This window comes from Ranitomeya variabilis, chromosome 1 (assembly GCF_051348905.1).
Source record: "Ranitomeya variabilis isolate aRanVar5 chromosome 1, aRanVar5.hap1, whole genome shotgun sequence".
NCBI lineage: Eukaryota > Metazoa > Chordata > Amphibia > Anura > Dendrobatidae > Ranitomeya > Ranitomeya variabilis.
In genome coordinates, this window is record NC_135232.1 from 299840562 (window position 1) to 299863261 (window position 22700).

The 22700-nt window shown below is 43.2% G+C and overlaps 1 protein-coding gene across 3 annotated transcripts in view; it reads right to left on the reverse strand.

Moving 5' to 3' along the window:
- TCHP (trichoplein keratin filament binding) overlaps nt 1–22700 on the reverse strand; it is a 41454-nt gene that overhangs the window by 12977 nt on the left and 5777 nt on the right. For 2 of the 3 annotated variants that reach the window (XM_077295651.1, XM_077295661.1), the window contains exons 2-12: nt 19052–19242; nt 18554–18764; nt 18422–18478; nt 15277–15345; nt 14972–15145; nt 14059–14171; nt 12874–12940; nt 11485–11657; nt 4727–4808; nt 2868–3053; nt 763–906 (exon numbers count right to left, since the gene is read on the reverse strand). In XM_077295651.1, the coding sequence (XP_077151766.1) occupies nt 763–906; nt 2868–3053; nt 4727–4808; nt 11485–11657; nt 12874–12940; nt 14059–14171; nt 14972–15145; nt 15277–15345; nt 18422–18478; nt 18554–18764; nt 19052–19242 (1467 nt within the window). Of the gene's footprint in view, nt 1–762; nt 907–2867; nt 3054–4726; nt 4809–11484; nt 11658–12873; nt 12941–14058; nt 14172–14971; nt 15146–15276; nt 15346–18421; nt 18479–18553; nt 18765–19051; nt 19243–19643; nt 19751–22700 lie in introns of those variants that run through there. The other variant, XM_077295668.1, reaches the window with a different exon arrangement.

The following is a 22700-nucleotide window of genomic DNA, read 5'->3' on the forward strand; positions in this document are numbered from 1 at the left end:
TTTTTTTTTTTTTTTTTTTGCGGTCGCCGGTAAACTGTTAATTACCGGCGATCGCAAAGCAGGGGTCGGTGCAAATCGACCCCGATCATGTTCTTTGGGGTCTCGGCTACCCCCGGCAGCCGAGACCCCAAAGAACATCCGGGTGCCGGGCGGCGGGCGCACTGCGCGTGCGCCCGCCATTTTTTCCCGGAAAAAAGATGGCGGCGCCCATGGGGAGACACGAGGAGCACCGGGGGAGGTAGGTAAGTATTGGGGGGCTATTGGGGGCCATCGGGGACCACATTTCTCTGTCCTCCGATGTGCGATCACATCGGAGGACAGAGAAATTAAACGGCAAATCGCGTTTTTTTTTTTTTTGTTGCGACCGCCGGTAAACGGTTAATTACCGGCGATCGCAACTCGGGGGTCGGTAAAAACCCCCCGAATCATGTTCTCTGGGGTCTCGGCTACCCTCGGCAACCGAGACCCCAGAGAAAATCCGACTCTGGGGGGCGCTATTCACTTTTTCCACAGCGCCGTTAATTAACGGCGCTGTGGTTTAAGTACCCTTAGCGGCCGCCGTTAAAAGGCGTATCGGCGGTCGTTAAGGGGTTAAGTTAATTTACCACCTGCGTAAGCGCTATTGAATGTTGTCATTATCTACTTTAGTTTAATCACCAGCAGCGTTAATTAGATAGCAATGAGCGTGCCGAGCGTTAGCTGGCTGGAAACATCTAGTAATATCTAATAAAACTTGTGTGGTGTAGTTCTAGGATAACTTACCTTTTCCTGATAACCTCTCTGAGTCATGATTCCTGCCTCTTGTTCTTCCAAACAGTTTTCTTCTTCCTGTGCCAATTTCCCCTCTCTTTCCTCCTCTTCCAGACAGAGCACCGCCTCTCTTTCTTGCAAGCGCCGCTCAGAAATCTAGTAGATTAATGTTTTCGTATTAGAATAATGTACACCTATAACGCTGGGGAACAACTTTGAACAATTTTTGTTGAGTTTGATTTATCTGCCAATTTAGACTAAAATAGGCACGCCGATTTCTAAATAGGTTAATTTTGTTCTATCACGTCAGGTTCTCCCTCTACAACTTATGTTAATGCGATTACTCTAGCCTGGATTGAGTATAGCAGTAGCAGGTTCCTATTGGCCGAGAGCACCGCCCTGGAGGTGGAGGACTACCCTGGCGACCGGCAACAGGTTCTTATTTGTCTATGCTATTCACATGGGACAGTGTGATGAGAGGTTGTGTGCCGCTCTATATAGGGAAACGTATTCCGAAAGTCTGCATACAAGGGAATAGCAGAATGGTATTTTTTAATTTACACACTTATTATCCTATCTTTTGGATCATGTCTGTCTCTCCTATTTCTCATCCTAAGTGCCTAAACAGCTGTGATTCCTTTTGTTCTATCTGTGGCAGTTTCACCATTCCCAGTCATCAGTACATTTGTCAAGCAAACTTATTTTACATATTTCAAAGTATAGAGAACAAATTTGCACAACAAGGAACAGAGTAATATTTTAAAACATTTTTAGCTTTATTACATCATAAATAAACCATTACTTAAACCAAAATAAGAGGGGAATGATCAGATGGTGAAAACTACCAGTGGTGGAAAATACCAGAAAGGGGTGAAGGGGTCAGATAGACCTTGAAACATGTTGAATAAACCACTAGAGTGTTTCATTACATTCGAATCTGTATTATTGTGGCAGCATGGACTTAATCCACAAACTATCCTGCACAACGTCTCTGAGAAGGTCGCGTGGGCGGCCCGTGGATCTGCGGCAGCCGATACGCACATGCTTTTGCTTTACACCATCAGGTGAGCATTCCCCTGTTAAAAGACCACACTTATTTTGGAGGAGAAGACCCTATATGCGCTTTTTGGCTCCCTAATTTACTAGGACAGCAGAGCTTGTGAGAAGCAGTAGGTGGAAAGGAATTGGCCTCCAAGATCTGACCTCAAACCTGGCGATTGAAACATTGTACATGAGCCACTTGTTGACAGAAAGAACATTATATTCCCACCCCTGCACATGAAACTGGGTCTCATGAAGAAATTTGGTAAAGCTTTGCTAACTGAACGAGACTGTTTCAAGTATCTCATTTTCGGCATTTCCTAGCCTGTCATTTGAAAAATAAAAGCTGGTGTGTTTGATGGTCTACAGATTCGACAGCACATCAAAGATGAACATTTTATTGGGACAATGTCAGAACTCCAAAACAAATGCTTGGCTATCATTCAAAGACCTTGCCAAGGACTTTCTTGGAAATACACGAGCAAACAATCACACGGAAATTGTCCAAAATGCTTGGTTGCCATGTGAGCATTTTCTGCATAGCCATCCCCAACATTTGAAGGTCATGGAGGGACGGTTTTCACAGTAGATGGAATGTACATATGATGGCTGACTATTGTTGTTGGAGCATCAGGCAAAACTGTCCACAGATTGAACACTCCAGGAAAGGCTATAAGCAGAAAGTTTTACCTAGCATTACTGCTTACACACAATTTGACTTAGCCGAGTAACAATAAATTATTTGTATGAACAAATACATTACATTTAGGTAATTTTTTGCATTATTTTCCATTGTATGTACATTTTGGATGGTTTTAGAGACAAAGGGAGGGTGTCCTGTAGCTCAAAAAGCTGTGATAGAGAAAAACTGGTGTCACTTTTGGATTCAGAAGCCAAAATTTATTTTTTACTAAGTGTTAAATCTAACTCGACAAAAATTGTGTTCCCCAGTGTAGTAGTACAAACCTCAGAAACCATGTAGAAAAGGACATTTTTTTTTTTTAATTACAGGCACACAAAGCCACAGATTCCCAATATTTCTTTCTTATAATGTACAGACTGACACATAACTGTACCTGTGTCTCCAGTTCCAGTCTTCGAGCTGTCTTCTGTTCTTCCTCCTCTTTTTTCTCTCTAGAAGTCAGTTGCTTTACCTCCTCAAGCTCTTGGATGAGCTGCTCGCGAGACTTTAGCGATTCCCTCTGTGCACGCTTATTTTGTTCTATTTTTTCCTGGATTTGTAGCTGTCTTCCTGTCAGCACCTGGATAAGGAGACCGTTTTACAAAGTATATTCGAATGATTCTAAATAGTGATGAGCGAGAATGCTCGGAAAAGGTGTTATACGAGCACGTTCGGGTCGTAATCGGGTATTTTCAACGTGCTAAAAAAATATGCTCAAGTTGCCGAGCCTGTATGTCTCAGGGCTGTTCGACAGCCACAACACATGCCTAACGGCCAGGAACAGTAAAATTGCAGATTGTGAGGTAGCAAAACACGGAAAACGCCAAGGGACGGTGAATACTTTTGCAAGCCACTGTAAATGGCTTAGGAGGGTTGATCCTACTGACAGGTGCCCTTTAATCTCCCATTTCATAAATCAATAATACATGTGAAAATCAGCAACTTAGTAAAATATCTGATCAGAAAAATGTACTTCTTCCTCTGCCAGGAATGGTCATCCATTTTCAAAATTCTCAATTCACAGGTAAAATGTGTATTCAGAGAAGACAGACTGCCCCATTCCTGGGGAGATGGCAGTTACTACTCCTAGGCTTGTAGAGGAGCTAGAGACAGAGCTCGCCCTCCTGCCCACACTGCTGCATTAATTCTTAGCAGCTGCCATCTCCTAACATTTTTACTATTGATTTATGAAATAAAAATGAAAACGACAGTCATTCTATAAATTCGTGTCTGGCTGCTCTAGTGCAGCAGCGGCTACAGTGAGAAAATTACATTTATATTCTCACTTCTAGTCACTGGCAGGGAACTACTACAGTCACCGCTCACTACACAGTGATCACAGCTGTAATTAGCCTCCGGCCCAATGATTGACGGCCTCCTCTGCAGCTTATAAATACAGCGTGTGTGCAGAGCAGGCTGTCAATCAATGTGCCGGGGAAAGATTAAAGCCGCAGTGACTGTATAGTGAGCGGTGACTAACAGTACTCTGCACCGCTCCAATGACCCAAAGCGAGTAGCTGCAGGAGTTGTCTGGCCGTGGGGTACAAGTCTGCAGTCACTATCTGACTGCAGACTTCTGAATCCTCACATCATGTGCAAAGAGCGCTGTTAGGATTCTCTGGGGCCGGCGCTTGGGAGCGATTGACCACAAGTACCGTATGTGATATGCATACATGCGGTCAAGAGGCGACTACACATGCACGGCCTCGCTTAATACAAGCGAATTGATAGGCGGAATGTGTCGGGAAATATGCAAATCGCATACGTGCGGTCATATGACAGTCTGCTCCTGTCGCCGGGGAATCCTCTCAGCACTCTGCAAGGATTCACAAGTCTGCAGTCGCATACAGTGACTGCAGATTTGCACCCCATGGCGTGACAACCCCTTTAATTATCTCCATGTAGTTGTGCTGTCAACAAGCCAACTACACAGGATTTCAAAGCTATTTACATAAATGTGAAGGTTTTCTCTAAAAACCATGTTCACATTGCAACAGATTTTCTACAGAGTGGTCAATAATCTGTGTGTTAAATGCGATTTAATGCACTGTACTGCACTTTATTCTGCTCCTTGTGAATATGGCCTTATGATCCTTTATGCTAGACCATAAATTATTGGAAGGTCTTACATAGCAAAAAAAATTAGGTATATTACCAAGAAATATATGGCCAACTTTGACAGCCATTGGCTGTGCGGATATAAGATGAGAATGTAGCACAGAAAGTCGCCCACTAAGTAGTGTGCACCATTACCTCTCTCATCAGGCGATTCCGTGCGTTCCTTTCTCTGTCCCATTCTGCCTCCCTTTTCTCCCACACCTGTTTGGCTTCTTCCCTAGTAAGTAAATAGTAATTACAGAAATTGCAGTTAATTCATGCTGCTTCTCTGGGTAAAGACTTAGCCTATGGTGTAGTCTTACAGTCTTAAAGTCCGAAAGGTGGATCGACACTCCGTGTGAAGTGGTGCAAGGAAAATGCAATGTATAGAATTCAAAGAGGTCCCGGCACTCACGTACTGATGAATCTCGCTTTTAATCCAATAAACACATAAATCCATTTAGGATGTGTTTCAGCCCAACATGTTGATGGAAAGCCTAGAATGGGCTGAAACGCGTCCTAATTGGATTTATGTGTTTACTGGATTAAAAGCGAGATTCATCAGTACGTGAGTGCTGGGACCTCTTCGAATTATTAAAATATTTTCAGACTATCCTTCATTTAGAAGTTATAAGTGTTATTTTTAACTGTTATTTGTTATTAGGCTCCCAACACTCTCCGAACAGATATCATCTAAGATAAGTAACAGAAGTTTGGGTTTCAGGCTCCCGATCCTTTCATTCTCCAGGTAGATAAGATTTCATGGCCCATATATGGACCACAATGCGCGGTCTGGTGTTGGTTCTTCTGACCCAAACTTACAGCCACCTATGACCACCTATGTGTTTATGAAGCTGTCAATGAGGGTCAAGAGACCTATGGTCAGTCTGGGCTTTGCAGTCCGTATATTGGCCAGGAAATATGCTCATGTGGACCCAGCATTATTCTGCTCTCACGATAGAGAACTACACTCACTATGTCACCTACCTCATGTGTAGAGAGGGCATTGCAGTAACTTAGGTATCATGGTTACGGCCACTCATTTAGTGACATTAGTTAGTTTTTGGTGTTTGTAGCCAAGGATACCTAAGCTATTGCAATGCCCTGCACATGGGGTAAGCGACATAGCAAATCAGAAGAACTATACTACATCTCTAATTGGAGGTATTTGATAATATTATTATTATTACATCTATTACATATTGGGATAGGATTTTGGAGATGGGAATACCCCTTTAAAGCTGCACTCTCTGATCTCGGATAGTGGCACATACAATGTCTGTGTAGAGTATAAGGGTACCGTCACACATTGAAATTTCCATCGCTACGACGTTACGATTCGTGACGTTCTAGCGATATCGTTACGATATCGCTGTGTCTGACACGCTACTGCGATCAGACACCCTGCTGAGAATCGTACGTCGTAGCAGATCGTTTGGAACTTTCTTTCGTCGCTTGATCACCCGCTGACATCGCTGGATCGTTGTGTGTGACAGCGATCCAGCGATGTCTTCGCTTGTAACCAGGGTAAACATCGGGTAACTAAGCGCAGGGCCGCGCTTCGTAACCCGATGTTTACCCTGGTTACAAGCGTAAACGTAAAAAAACAAACCGTGCATACTCACCCGTCGGTGTCCTTCAGGTCCCTTGCCGTCTGCTTCCTGCTCTGAGTGCCGGCCGGAAAGTGAGAGCAGAGCGCAGCGGTGCTGCGATCTGCTCTCACTGTACGGCTGCACTCAGAGCAGGAAGCAGAGGGCAAGGGACCTGAAGGACACCGACGGGTGAGTATGTACTGTTTGTTTTTTTACGTTTACGCTGGTAACCAGGGTAAACATCGGGTTACTAAGCGCGGCCCTGCGCTTAGTTACCCGATGTTTACCCTGGTTACCCGGGGACTTCGGCATCGCTCCAGCGCCGTGATTGCAACGTGTGACCGCAGCCTACGACGCTGGAGCGATGATTATACGACGCTGCGACGTCACGAATCGTGCTGTCGCAGCGATGAAAATTTCAATGTGTGACGGTACCCTTAGTATGAAGGAAGCTGTGCGTACTGGAAAGTTAAAACTGGTTAATCCGTCTCGGCTTTCAATAATCACTTTGTTTAGTCTACTAGACCACAAATAAATATGTTCCTAGGGACAAGTGTCTGTAAGACAACAAATCACCACAGGTACAGGTAATAATGATCATTCCGCCTTGTCCTGTCACTGTCTGAGCAACGTACCAAATATCAGGCTGTCATCTCCATAACCTGAATGTCAAGGCTATTCACATGGTTAATCTCAGACACGTACATGCTATTAGAGCTATTATTATCTGTGAGTAGCTGCAGAACGATTAATCTATAATGATGGGAAGTCGTCATCTCTGGCTGTTATAGACACATATGTGCACACTCCAATCATCTCCGCGAAGCAAAGACAGGAGGGAAGATTACTAGATGACGTCACTGTAACCCTTAGCCTTGCAATACATGACATGCACAGTGACCAGTAGCCAGCAGAGCATTCATTAGCCTTGTAAGGGCTCCTTCACATGATCAAATTTTCCGTACAAGTGCTGTCCGTGAAGAAAAACGGACCGATGTTATCAATGGGGCAGCGCAGATTAGAGTTTTTTCCATAACAGAATCTGCGTGTGAATTGAAATCGCAGCGTGCACCAGTTTCTTCCCTAAATCGGATGAGACTCGCCCATTCTAGTCTAAAATCAGATGCCGTACGGAGCCACAGTATCACATCCGATTTATATGGATATTTTGTACTTCTGTAACATATTAAACTGTAAATGATTAGCAGCTGCTGCTGTAAAAAAACAAAATTGTATACAGATGACCAGTGAGAAAAACTGTCCCACTTCTCTCAATGAAATTCTGAACATTTTTTTTATACAGTTATTGTGAATCTAGCCTAATACAGAGCGAGCAAAAAAAAACAAATAAATGCATCAACCTGTGACAATACAAATGCAATAACTACTTCCAGTATAAGGAGCTGTAACATTTTTTCCCATTCAGATATTCAAGCAATTAATTAAAAAAAAACAGGAATAGACACCGCACTATGGCTGATACTTAAATGTTTTTTTTTAGTTTATTGATTTAGCTGACAGACTGGCACAGTATCTGTCTAGACTCCAGCAGCTAAGCTTCTATTCATTCCTACTCTTTCTCTAGGAGCGCCAGTGTATTTTTGAATTCTCAATTAATTATTGCACCTTTTCTCGTGGTACATGGGCCCTAATTTTTAGGTTACGTTCATACACCCTCTTTTTTACATTTTTTTGTCAATATTTTATGATATTGGGGGGAACATAAAATGAAATGTGTGATTTTTTTGTTTTTGTGACCACAAAGAACAAAAATACATTTTAAAATTTGTTCCCTTTTCCGTAAAATATTTTGATATGTTGCAGACTTTTTTTTCATGAAGAGAGTGGGGCAAATAACAGGAATTTACATTGACTCTTTTCCTTGAAATTTATTTTTCAATAATTGTGCTCTCGGTAAGGTCATAAAAGACCTTTGGGGGATATGTCAACATTTAACTAGTCGATGACAGGAGCATTTCAAATCAATCCTGAGCAGGCACACTTTCAGATTTTACTGTACATCCGCATTTAACGTCTCTATAATTTTTTCTCATTAGGATATTCAAATGATTTTTGCCCCTTTTTTTCACAATACCATATTTTTTCAGACTATAAGACGTACTTGTTTCCTCCAAAATTTTGTAGAAAAGGGGGAGGGGGTGAGTCTCATAGTCCAGATGTACCTTATCTTATAGTCTGGCTGTGAGGGGTCAGGCGGCAGAGCAGCGGGTCACAGGAGCCAGTTATGGCTGCTGCCGTTAACACTGTGCCCGCTGCTAAAGAAAATTAATATTCACTGCGCCCCACGCCCATAATCCCTCCCATCTCTATGTGCTGAAGCCAGCGCTGAGAGGTGGGCAGGACATGTGGGTGTGGAGAGCACATACATACATACATACATACTGCCGGCCGCGACCAATCAGCGACGCGGGATTTCCGTTACAGACAGACAAACAGACAGACGGAAGTGGACCTTAGACGATTATATAGATAGATATATATCAGGATGGGGGATATTAGTACAGAATTGGGGGACATTACCATTATAAGAGTGTCAGCAGCAGATCCCTCTCCTCCCATAACAGTGCATCATGACCACATTTTTTGCTTTCTTTTTTTTCTCCTCGAAAACCTAGGTGTGTCTTATAGTCCGAAAAATAAGGTACATTAAGGGTATGTGCACACGTTCAGGATTTTTAGCGTTTTTTTCACGTTTTTTCGCGATAAAACCGCATACATATGCCTCCTATCATTTAGAATGCATTCCACAATTTTTGCACACATGATGTGCCTTTTACCGCGAAAAAAACGCATTGCGGTAAAAAAAGCAGCATGTTCATGATTTTGCGGATTTTTCCCGTTTTTCCCCGCTATTTAATGCATTGGGAAAGCTCGAGAAAAAAAACGCGCAAAAAACGCATGCGGATTTCTGGCAGAAATGTCCGTTTTTTGTCAGGAAATTTCTGCAAGAAATCCTGAACGTGTGCACATAGCCTAAATCCTTATTTTTTGCTGATATCGTGGAAAATGTAACGAAAAATAGGAAGCGTAAATTTTTTACATTTTGTCTTTCTGGTCGTAAAAGGACTGCTAAAAAGGTTAAATTGCATATCCCTTTCCCTTGAAATTATTTCTATATATTGTACACATTCTTTGATGAGAAATGGGCTAACAGCGATTTAGACTTGCAGTGTCTTTTTTTAAAGTTTAATTTTATTTATCCTTTTTTTCTCTATTTTATTTTTGCTGTTTGTTTTTTTCATGCACTTTAAACACTGTGCCCCTCCCCCTATGGCAATGGCAATAAACCATGGTTTTTCTTTAACCTGAATTCCCATGACAGCGTTTCCTATTTTCAAGACTGGGTAAGGCTACGTTCACATTTGCGTTGTGCGCCGCAGCGTCGGCGCCGCAGCGCACAACGCAAACAAAAACGCAGCAAAACGCATGCACAACGCTGCGTTTTGCGCCGCATGCGTCGTTTTTTACATTGAATTTGGACGCAGCAAAAATGCAACTTGCTGCGTCCTCTGCGCCCCGACGCGGGCGCCGCAGCGACGCATGCGGCGCAAAACGCAAGTGCGCCGCATGTCCATGCGCCCCCATGTTAAATATAGGGGCGCATGACGCATGCGGCGCCGCTGCGGCGCCCGACGCTGCGGCGCTGGCCGCAAATGTGAACGTAGCCTAAAAGGTGAAAATGGTAATACATCTGACAGCAGTCTCCAGCAGTTGTATGAAGCTGTGCAGCTGCTCGACTATGCAGTGACGTTTTAGAAGGTCACTGCAATGTATAACGTAGATTCTCCGTACACTTATAGTTTATGGATACTCCAGAAATAGTTAAAAGGGTTGTGCAAAAATATGTATAATCTGTGCAAAGGATAGAAATATACAAGGGTATTGCCGCAAATAAACAGTCCATTTAGCAGGGCACATAAGTCGCTGCAAGCTAATGCGTACAGACCATTCTCCCCGAACAAACTTCATACACAGAAGAGGCCCGATCCCACCAGTCTCGGTATCTCCTTCACTCTGAGCTCCAGCAGCTTTCACACTGAACAGGCCGTAGATTCCACACAGTTCTCTGCAGCTCCAACACACAGACTGCTCAGCTTTCCCAGGTAACCCCTGCAGTCTACATTCAGAAAAAGACACCAGCACATCCCTTTCTCTCTGCCAGCTACAGCTCACATTTTGGCTGGACACTGACCAGCTTCCACACACTCAACTCTGCTCCATCCAGCAGACTGACACCCCTTGTGAACACAGGCCCTGATTCTACGATCATAAGCCCCACACCATCATTAGGGGTCTGAGAGCTGGGACCCTCAATGACTCAGAAATATGGTGTCCTAAAGTCCCATGAGCAAATGGAGCAATAGTATGTACATATCACCTCCTCTTCAGTCGTGGCCTATGGGAGTATTGGTCATGCATGTGAACTATCCGTTCCACAAGCTCAAAACTGAGTGGAGTGGTGGTCGCACATGTATACTACAGCTACCCTTTATCGTATCTCGACTATCATACATTTGTTACCCGTCCTATGGTTTGATGTAAACTGCTTTTAATGGGACAACCCCTATAAAACATTGTTTATTGCAGCAAAGCCATGTAGGACAGGGTTCAGTCCTAGCTTTGTAGAATTTGATTAGATGCATCAGCCTAGCTTTTTACTAGAATCAGGCCTGTGTTCACAAGGGGTGTCAGTCTGCTGGATGGAGCAGAGTTGAGCGTGCGGAAGCTGGTCAGTGTCTAGCCAAAATGTGAACTGTAGCTGGTAGAGATAAAGACGTGCAGGTGTCTATCTGAATGGAGACTGCAGGGGTTACCTGGGAAAGCTGAGCAGTCTGTGTGTTGGAGCTGCAGAGAACTATGTGGAATCTACGGTCTGTTCAGTGTGAAAGCTGCTGGAGCTCAGGGTAAAGGGGATACCGAGACTGGTGGAATTGGGCCTCTTCTGTGTATGAAGTTTGTTTGGGGAGAATGGTCTGTACGGGTGAGCCCGCAGTGACTTATGTGCCCTGCTAAAGGAACTGTTTATTTGCGGACATACCCTTGTACCCAGAAGAGGCTGTTTTTGGTTTTGAATCGCTTTGAGTTTTATGAAAGCAATAAAACTGCACCTGTTTAGACCAAACTGCATTGCCTGTGTGAACGTTACCCAATGCCTACCTGATAGCGTGAATCCCTACAGTATAATATCACAGATGTTTCATAGGTAGTCTTGATGAAGAGAGTCTTTTTGTTCCTCTTATTAAAAAAAAAAACCCACAGTACCCAATGCTAGATCTTTGTCTAAAAAGAGCAATTCGTCACCTGAAAAGGGTATCGAGCTCTGCTTCCCGCTGCCTCTCCAGGTGTAGCTGCTCTTCAATGACACGTTTCATCCATGCTGCATCTGCGGCTGCCTGATCCCGTCTAGCTGAGCGCGAGCGTTGCCCCTCATCTTCCTTACTGATGAGGGCAGCTAGTATCTTCATGTCCATTTCCTAAGAGAACAAAGCAGACTGATTCCCATTGTAAAGACAGACTTAACATTGCATCGCGGCACACGGTGCTGAGCTGCGTGGGAATTGTCTGATCCAGCATTTTTACAGTAGTAATGAATCTGGTGCAAACTTCACTGTGGGATGGACAGGAACACTGTTCAATAATAACCCTAAAAAGCCAAGCTATTCCTGGTCTTCAGGACCTCACAAAATGTAACAATTGTTCATCCGTGCTGGTTCTACTAGGATTTTACAGTAACTATACTACTCATATCTTACAGGGCGTGATGATGTGTGATCAGTGAACTAGTTAAAGGGCTTGTCCAGGCACACTTTCATGCTCTGACAAAGGGCGTGGTGAAGTACAACTGTACACCGGATGGCAACTGGCCAAGGTATCTGTACAAAAGTTCAGTAAGGATGGGCAGCACGGCGGCTCAGTGGTTAGCACAGAAGCCTTGCAGCGCTGGGGTCCTGGGTTCAAATCCTACCACGGACATCTACAAGGAGTTTGTATGTTCTCCCTGTGTTTGCGTGGATTTAGTCTGGGTTCTCCGGTTTCCTCCCACACTCCAAAGACATACTGAAAGGAATTCTAGATTGTGCGCCCCAATGGGGAAAGTGATGATGATGAAGTCTGAGAAAGTGCTGTGGAATTAATGCAACTATATAAGTCAGTAAAATAAATAAGTATGGGTCCTATTGCAACTAATGAGAATTATCCTTGGCAATAATACTACCCAGTGTGCAGTTGGATCTCTCCATGTCAGGTGTGAGGATGGGAGACAACTGTTATAATTAGGTCTATTCGCCATAGTTGTAGTGAGAGCACCCGCCTCCTGCCACATATATATAGGTACAGCTAGCTCAATTACACTGATGTACTTACTATTAAAGCAAGGTTACAGGGTTAATAAATGCCCACAGTTCTAGGAAATGTTTCGGAATAACCTGTTCCAGCTTTGGTTGGGTATAATTAGTGGACCAGCCCCTTGAAGGGATCTGTCAAAGCAAGTCTGAACCATGGTCACTAGGACTATACATCCTGGGATCTGGTGCGTTATATAATTGCTGTTCTGTAATTACTTAGGGGAAGACATCTTGTCTTTAGTATAACATCTAAGAACATATCCATTCTAAGGACAAAGCAAGAGAACATTGCTTGACAAATTATAATAAAATGCTCTGCAATTTCTACGTATGACACATCTCTTACCAGTTCTTCTTGCACCACTTGGGCTCTTCTCTTCATCTGTGCTGTGTATTGCCGACTCAGGAAGTGACTAAAAAGATCATAAAAATGTAATGAATATACAACCGCCTAGTCCACATGAACAACCGCGAGCGATGGCTTCTTCACTGAATTCCAGTGTCAACCCAACGGTGTAATAAGGCATGTCTGGACTACTAAGATGATAAACATTGGCACAGGTACCATGGTTCCTCTACTCACAGTACAGAAGAGCTCTCGTCTTATTTCTTTGAGGTACTGTTCACAGTTACAGCTATCTTACACTGTCACACTGATTGTAACCTTGCCATCGGCAATAGTCTTTTCCTACATTATTTCTCAGCCTCGGTTCGCAGCTTGGAAGCTCCATCCAAAGTGGAAATGTTTAGGAAAAGCCATCAAATGTGTGATCGGAGATGGCCTGACACGCACCAGCTCACAGATCATCAAAACAAACCAAGATGATCGCAATGTGGGGGTGATCATCTGATCCATGGAATCATGGGGGACAGCATTTGGTGGTAAGTTTGGGGCAACAGCTCAGCCCCATTCAATTGAAGACACAGCCTCAGGATAATGGGTGTCACAGTATCAGTACCGCGGTGAGAAGGACCCTTTATTCTACTTATAGTGGGAGGTCCGGGGGCCGAGCGGATCACTGATGTCTGATCAATGTTCAATTCTCTATAAATTAATCCAAATATTTAAGTTGCAGAATCACATAACTCTGTATTAGTGAATTCAGATGACAATTGTGAAATAAAGCCAGGGTGTATTTGAAATAAATTCAGCTTTAGTTTAAAGGGACTGTCAGCACAGAATGACTGTTCAAACTAAGTGCAGACACTCGATGCTCAATGGTGGCACCAGTCAGTTCTATACACCTTCCCACCTGCTTCTAGTCCCTTTATCTCCACCCCCCCTCTTCATTGACCAACAGCTCTGGCTTCATAGAGCCAGAGGGTGGAGACAGATGGAAAACAAGCAGGTGGGAAGGTGTAGTTAAATGACTGGCCCCGCCATGAAGCACAGCGCGCCTGTATTTGGTATGAACTGTCATTTTCTGCTGACAGGGCCCCTTTAAAATGGTCAGCATTGGTTTTATCTACAGATTTTGCTGTACAATGCTTCTAATCCAGCAGAACAGTCAATTCCCAGTGTGGCACTCACCCGAGTTCTGACTTTTTCCTCCGTTCCTCAGTTTTCCTCCGCTCTTCCTGAAGCTCTTCTACTTCCCACTGTTGTCTCAATAAAGTTTCCTGTTCTTTCTTTAACTTGTGAGCCTAAGTGATGGAGAGTTGGTGATAATTAGGTGTGTTTTATTAGGTATCTGACTATGGTTACTCCATTGCCAAGTGAAGTAAAAAAAAATATCAATGTAAGGTTAAAGGGGTATTACCATCTGCAGGATCCTATCCCAATATATAGCAATAATATTTGCAAATATCCCCATTAGAAATGTAGTATACTTTTTCTGATTTGCTATGTCTCTTTCCTCACGTCCAGGCATTGCAGGACCTCAGGTATCCAGGGTTACGACCACTAGCTAACTGATCAGTGGCTGTAACTATGAATACCTAATGTCCTGCAATGCCTTAACATGAGGAAAGAGACATAGCGAATCAGAAGAACTATACTAATATAATTATTATTACTACGTCTACTATTGTGATAGGATCTTGGAGATGGGAATACTAATATAAAGCTACATGTTACTGTAATAACTGCAAATATAAGCTCCGAAATGAAGGTAATATGATATGATTTATTATTATTATGAAGCTACACATTAGTAATCAGAATTACATTTCATTTCCTAAATGAATTATAACAATGCACCTTTGCAAAAAAAAATTGCTCTACAACATGTAAAAAAAAAAATATTGCAGCTTTGCAAATATCCTGTCATTTTCTGTGTACGCCTCCTATGCAGACCTATGACCCGGACTGTTGACTCTGTCCTATAAGGTAACCACAGAGTCCCCACGCATTTGGATGGAATATTCCCATAAATTAGAAATACCATAAAATCTGGGTCTTTCCATACACCTCAGTCATTTTTATCTATCTGATGACATCTCACCTCCACATTCCTGAACTTAAGTTCCTCCATTTGCTGCCGCAGGACCTCAGCACGTTCCTTTTCTGCTTGATGGCGTCTCTCCTCTTCCTTTTTGATTCTTTCCAGGGCCTCTTTCCTAGCGAGCTCATACTGGTTTTCAAACTGCTTTTTCTCTTCCTCTTCAATTATTTTTTCCTACAAGGAAAAATATTGAATTGCAGTCACATTTTTGCAATTGAAGTAAACCCTCAAGAAAGAAACTACACCAAACCACTTATAGTAAATGTCAATTTACAATAAACCAGAATAAAGGGCCCAACACTCACCTGATCCTTCTCCGTGACCTGCTCTTCCCAGGCATCAACCACATGCTTTTTATGTAGACTGGATTCCACCTGCACAGACATTCATAACATAAAAGCTGTCATTTTCTGATAAGGGAAATAAGCACAACCAAACCATATGAAGCTATGAGCATGTATGGGCTAACGTAAAACTAGCCATTTCAAATATATACATATGAAAAAGTGAATATAGGTCCTCAATCTACATGTATACCAATCTCTGCCATGCTCGCTGGCACCCAGATGCCATCATTTTTGCCTGTTTCTACACTGCAAGAATAAGACTATCACAGCAATCCAGCCAGCTTGTAAGCTCTGTAGCAAACAGCTGGTAACTGCTGAGCTACTTATCTAGAAAGCTAGCCACTGGTAAAGATGACAGAGGTGGCCGGTAACCAAGGCAATGAGCAGTAAACAAGAGAATTAAAAATCCCTCCGTTCTCCATCTATTTATGATGATGAGACAATCCCTTTAAGGTGGACATACACATTAGACAAATATCAGCCAAGATGAGCTACCAATCTGAAAAGTATGAGGAAGTTGGAATAATAGCTCTCAAGGGAAATAAGACACCACTAATGTGTCTGGCAGCAGATTGCTCCCCTCTCCCCATTGAGAATACATCCAAGGAGGAAAAGATGTTAACCGATCAAGTGGGTTTTCTTTTATCATTTTATTGTTGCCATTTTTATTTATTTTTTTCATTTTATTTATACGCTGTGCCACCCATAAGGCCTTAAAAGACCTTTGAGGGAAGAGGGCATTTTAACATATCGATACATTCTTCTTATTGCTAATTCTTATTGCTAATTTCCCTCTGTAGCTGGGGCTGGTATATTAGCCCTAGTTACAGGGAGATTTCAGTCTCCTGCTTGCACAGCAGAGCTTACTAGATATTCTGGACCCTGCAGCTCCTGTTCCCTCCCTGCACCCAGTTATCACATGTTCACTGGCTCCAAAGGAGGAAGAATGGTAAAGTCCTTCCTAAAGTGTGTACACAAGCACTGGTTCACCACTGTGTATACAGAGATTGATAAACCATGTCTGGGAAGTCTGGCTGTGTCTGACAGCAGCTTCCTGCCCCATCAGCATTGAATTGATATAAAAATGAGGATAAAGAACTATGGTAGATCTGAAGCCTTTGTCACTCCAGCTCTATTCCCCACCTAGCGCCACCTCATCCTGCTCGACGGCCAGCCTCTATACTGTGTGGCTTCAGGCAAACAAGCCCTTAGTCAAACAAGAGGTGGCGCTTGGCAAAGAATAGAGTTGGAGTGACAGAGGCTCCTGATCTACCATAGCTCTTTAGCCTCATCTGCATATCAATTTCAACACTGATTTCTCAGTAACAGAGGAACGGACTGGCCATATAAAGCTATTGCTGGGCTTGTTTCTTAACGACCTACATATGTATACAGGTCCTTCTCAAAAAATTAGCATATAGTGTTAAATTTCATTATTTACCATAATGTAATGATTACAATTAAACTTTCATATATTATAGATTCATTATCCACCAACTGAAATTTGTCAGGTCTTTTATTGTTTTAATACTGATGATTTTGGCATACAACTCCTGATAACCCAAAAAACCTGTCTCAATAAATTAGCATATCAAGAAAAGGTTCTCTAAATGACCTATTACCCTAATCTTCTGAATCAACTAATTAACTCTAAACACATGCAAAAGATACCTGAGGCTTTTAAAAACTCCCTGCCTGGTTCATTACTCAAAACCCCCATCATGGGTAAGACTAGCGACCTGACAGATGTCAAGAAGGCCATCATTGACACCCTCAAGCAAGAGGGTAAGACCCAGAAAGAAATTTCTCAACAAATAGGCTGTTCCTAGAGTGCTGTATCAAGGCACCTCAATGGTAAGTCTGTTGGAAGGAAACAATGTGGCAGAAAACGCTGTACAACGAGAAGAGGTGACCGGACCCTGAGGAAGATTGTGGAGAAGGACCGATTCCAGACCTTGGGGAACCTGAGGAAGCAGTGGACTGAGTCTGGTGTGGAAACATCCAGAGCCACCGTGCACAGGCGTGTGCAGGAAATGGGCTACAGGTGCCGCATTCCCCAGGTAAAGCCACTTTTGAACCATAAACAGCGGCAGAAGCGCCTGACCTGGGCTACAGAGAAGCAGCACTGGACTGTTGCTAAGTGGTCCCAAGTACTTTTTTCTGATGAAAGCAAATTTTGCATGTCATTCGGAAATCAAGGTGCCAGAGTCTGGAGGAAGACTGGGGAGAAGGAAATGCCAAAATGCCTGAAGTCCAGTGTCAAGTACCCACAGTCAGTGATGGTGTGGGGTGCCATGTCAGCTGCTGGTGTTGGTCCACTGTGTTTCATCAAGGGCAGGGTCAATGCAGCTAGCTATCAGGAGATTTTGGAGCACTTCATGCTTCCATCGGCTGAAATGCTTTATGGAGATGAAGATTTAATTTTTCAGCACGACCTGGCACCTGCTCACAGTGCCAAAACCACTGGTAAATGGTTTACTGACCATGGTATTACTGTGCTCAATTGGCCTGCCAACTCTCCTGACCTGAACCCCATAGAGAATCTGTGGGATATTGTGAAGAGAAAGTTGAGAGACGCAAGACCCAACACTCTGGATGAGCTTAAGGCCGCTATTGAAGCATCCTGGGCCTCCATAACATCTCAGCAGTGTCACAGGCTGATTGCCTCCATGCCACGCCGCATTGAAGCAGTCATTTCTGCCAAAGGAATCCCGACCAAGTATTGAGTGCATAACTGAACATTATTATTTGATGGTTTTTTTGTTTGTTATTAAAAAACACTTTTATTTGATTGGACGGGTGAAATATGCTAATTTATTGAGACAGGTTTTTTGGGTTATCAGGAGTTGTATGCCAAAATCATCAGTATTAAAACAATAAAAGACCTGACAAATTTCAGTTGATGGATAATGAATCTATAATATATGAAAGTTTAATTGTAATCATTACATTATGGTAAATAATGAAATTTAACACTATATGCTAATTTTTTGAGAAGGACCTGTATAAATAGTTTGGTGTGCAAAATCCTGCTGACACATTCCCTTTAAGCCCGTGCACTATTTTGAGTCAATATCTGTTTTACTAAAAGCTAGACCTTTACCTCACGCAGCTTCATATTATTCTTCTTCCACTGCTCGTATAGTAACTCCTCTGCGAGCTAGGAAACACAATTTTGAGTGTCAATTCATTAGCCTTTTAACTGATCGGAGTAAGGGGAACAATGTTAGGAAACCTTTTTCCTTCTTTCCTCCCGTGCCGACCTCAGCCCGTCAGCCTTCTCCCTCATGCTAGTGATCTCAGGATCCCGGTTTTGCGCGAGCTCCCGGAGTTCCTCCTCCAGTGAATCTCGTTCTTCCTGTAACAGCTTGCGAAGCTCTTCTCTACGTCGCTCCAGGTTCCTTTTCTTCTCCTCTTTCTGCTTTTCTCGATGGTAAGCGTTCATACTAAGGAACGTATTATAGCAAATCATCTTCAGATACATATTCTGCATTGACATCCACTGTTCACACACACAGGTGGCTCTCAGGGCAGATCTCAATGTGCAATGGGCGTAGCAACAGGAAGGTAGGGAATAATAAGTGAGCAAAGCAATCCATATCAATAGGTATGAAAGGTCTGGCATTGCCAGGTGCCTCACTGTAATGTCACATTTATCTAATCATAGGTAAGACCTCCGACCTGGAAACACAAATCTCCTGGTTTACCAATGCAGATAAGCTCACATCATTACCTCTGTTCATACGAGACCCGCGAACTCCACTGGGCCTGTTTGCTGCTGCACACATCGGACTGTCTGAAATACCGGTTGGCCGTATCCCACTCATTACGGAATCGGGCCTCCTGCTCTCTGTGGCGCACTATCTGCTTCTCCAGCACCCTACTACGACTGTGCCACTGAGATGGGATTGTAGGTAATGCCATCTGGAGGAAAAAAAAAAAACAACAACGTCATGAGAACCTGCAATCATTCCTAGGAACACTAATTTCACGATAATCATGCACTCAAAACAGGATGACAATCGCTTGTTCGTCGGGTGAAATGATCTTTTGGTTTGCTCAAAAGATCATTATTCTTGACAGTGCATTGCCCTGAGCCAATGGCATCTGCACTACTGAGAATAGTGAACACCTATGTGTCAGGGCTGTGGAGTCGGTAAGCCAAACCTCCGACTATTTCCATGACGTCGACTGACTCTTGACTCCACCAAAATGGGCTCCGACTCCACAGCCCTGCTATGTGTGCTGATCGTTCAGTGCGCATCTCAAGCACGGTCTGCAGTCAAGCTATTAAATGACCGCCGACCAGCAAACCGGAAACTGACCTGCAGTTGTTTAGTGCCGGTGGTCAGCTAGTGTAAATGGACTTTAAGCCTTGTGTTCGTCATCACAATCCAGCAGCACTTGGCAGGAGGGAGGAATTAAAGGGAATTTGTCAGATGGTTTAGTACGCACAAACCAACTACGTCTTCAGTTAAGGGACTTTAGTGGGGTATTCCCAATGTCCAAGATCCTATCCCAAAATGTAGTAGGTGTAACATTAATAATATTAGCAAATACCTTGAATTAGATATGTAGTACAGTTCTTCTCATTCACTATTTCGCTTACGTCATACAGGGCATTGCAGTAGCTTAGGTAACCAAGGTTATGAGCAGGAAGAGCTAATTAACTGTTACTATATGAGTAGTCATAACCATGGATACCTAAGGTACTGCAATGCCCTACATGACGTAAGCAAAATAGCGAATCAGAATAACTACACCACATGTTTAATTAGAGGTATTTGCTAATATTAATATTACACCTACTATATATTGGGATAGGACCTTGGAGGTGGGAATACCCCTTTTAGCTATTTTAAAACATAGCTGTGGTCACAGATCAATTAATCAAAGAGAACATGGAGTGTTGTTGTGTAAATGAGCAGGCAAATGCGCCAAGGGTGGTCACAGTTGTGGCACGTGCTCTAGCCGTCTATGCTAAACCGTGTTTCCTTGGCCTTCATGTACGGTGATCTTGCTCATGCAAACCCCAGTCATGGCGCATGCACCATACCCTACCTGCTCTTGGCAGCGGCACTGTAATAACACACAAGATTTCATTGTAATCACAGTATTTTCCACAACAGGCTAGCAGGCTAACAAGCCCTCGAGGGTGGCATTAGGTGGGGATTACCGTAGTTTTGAGTCTTGGAGCTTTTACCAAAGCAGGGAATGCACATGGACAAGGAATGATCTTGCATCTATAGAAAATAGAAAAAGAAATGCAGCACTCACCCAGTTTGCAGTGAAGTTGATGTCTTTTATTTTACCATATCGAGGTTAAAGACATTTTCTTGGAATCGGCAGGTAAAAAGTGAGGGTGCGGGGAGTGAACAGCAGGACGACGGCCGTTTCGCGCACTCAGCGCTTCTACGGGTCCATGTGAAACATTAAAATGATGTCATTTCCTTTATAGGGAACACTGACTAACAAGCATAAAGAATTCTTATTAAAATGTGTACAAAACAGTTTTTACAGAGAGTACAACACTATTTTATCACAAATGCTGACTGCAAACTTTCAGGATTATAAAAATATCGCCATATCTAGTTTATCATTTAAACCAATGGGACCTTGGGCATTAGCCTTCATTATCCATCTGGCTTCATGGGGGCCCCCTTCAAAGGGGGCGTTCGTTCAAACTTTATGCCACCAATATCACCAGGCAATGTGGTGGATTTATTTCATGACTTGGTAATAAAGGATATAGAAGTTATTTTGTATAGGGAACCTAATAAAAATCATTCAGCTATTGAACAGAAAGCACTTGGACAAATGCAAAGGTGGGAAGATGTAATCTTTAGAAAAGCCGATATGGGCAGAAATTTGGTAATCTTAGATAGAAAGTATTATATTGATGAAGCAATGTCGCAACTTAACGACCCAGAAACGTACATATTATTGGACAATAACCCTACAGCTAAATTTAAAGAAAAATTAAGAACATTATTAAAGGGAACCTTGCGCCTTGCACAGGCATGTACTCCGGAGGACAGAGAATGAACTTCAATCCAATATTGGGGCCAGCATGCAGCCAGCGGGTAAGGAAAGGGTGAATCAAACACCCGAAAACCCCGCCCATATGACCCAAAACCGGTCCCGCCAAATTCAGGTGACAGGTTCCCTTTAAGGAAATATGTAGAAAAAGGGACTTTGACAAAAAGTAAAGCAGAAAAACTATTACCTGAATGCCCAAACATCCCTCATTGGTATAGCATACCAAAGATCCATAAAAGCGCTGACAAACCTCCAGGACACCCGATAATATCAGGGATGGACTCGTTAACTAAAGGTACCTTCACACGAAGCGACGCTGCAGCGATAGCGACAACGATGCCGATCGCTGCAGCGTCGCTGTTTGATCGCTGGAGAGCCGTCACACAGACAGCTCTCCAGCGACCAACGATGCCGAGGTCCCCGGGTAACCAGGGTAAACATCGGGTTGCTAAGCGCAGGGCCGCGCTTAGTAACCCGATGTTTACCCTGGTTACCAGCGTAAAAGTAAAAAAAACAAACAGCACATGCTCACCTGCGCGTCCCCCAGCGTCCGCTTCCTGACACTGACTGAGCTCCGGCCCTAACAGCACAGCGGTGACGTCACCGCTCTGCTTTCACTTTCACTTTAGGGCCGGCGCTCAGTAAGTGTCAGGAAGCAGACGCTGGGGGACGCATGTAAGTATGTGCTGTTTGTTTTTTTTACTTTTACGCTGGTAACCAGGGTAAACATCGGGTTACTAAGCACGGCCCTGCGCTTGGTAACCCGATGTTTACCCTGGTTACCAGTGTAAAACATCGCTGGTATCGTTGCTTTTGCTTTCAAACACAACGATACACAGCGATCGGACGACCAAATAAAGTTCTGGACTTTATTCAGCGACCAGCGACATCACAGCAGGATCCTGATCGCTGCTGCGTGTCAAACGAAACGATATCGCTAGCCAGGACGCTGCAACGTCACGGATCGCTAGCGATGTCGTTTCGTGTGAAGGTACCCTAAGCCTTTGTCCCAATTCCTGGACTGGTTATAAAAACCTTTGTTGTTAAAAATACCTTCATTCATAAAGGATTCGGGAGATTTTTTGTTAGCGCTAAAAGACTTGGACTGGCAACCCAACTTTTCATTAGCCTCAATAGATATAGTTAATCTATATACCAGAATTTAAAGCACATACGGATGTATCTACGCTTTGCAGATGACATTTTTACTGTATGGTGTGGACTGCAGGAAGATTTCAATAACTTTGTAACTTACTTGAACGATACTAATGATGAAAACATGCGTTTTACATCATGTTTTGGAAAAAACATTTTGGATTTTCTTGATGTAAAAGTAGACATTT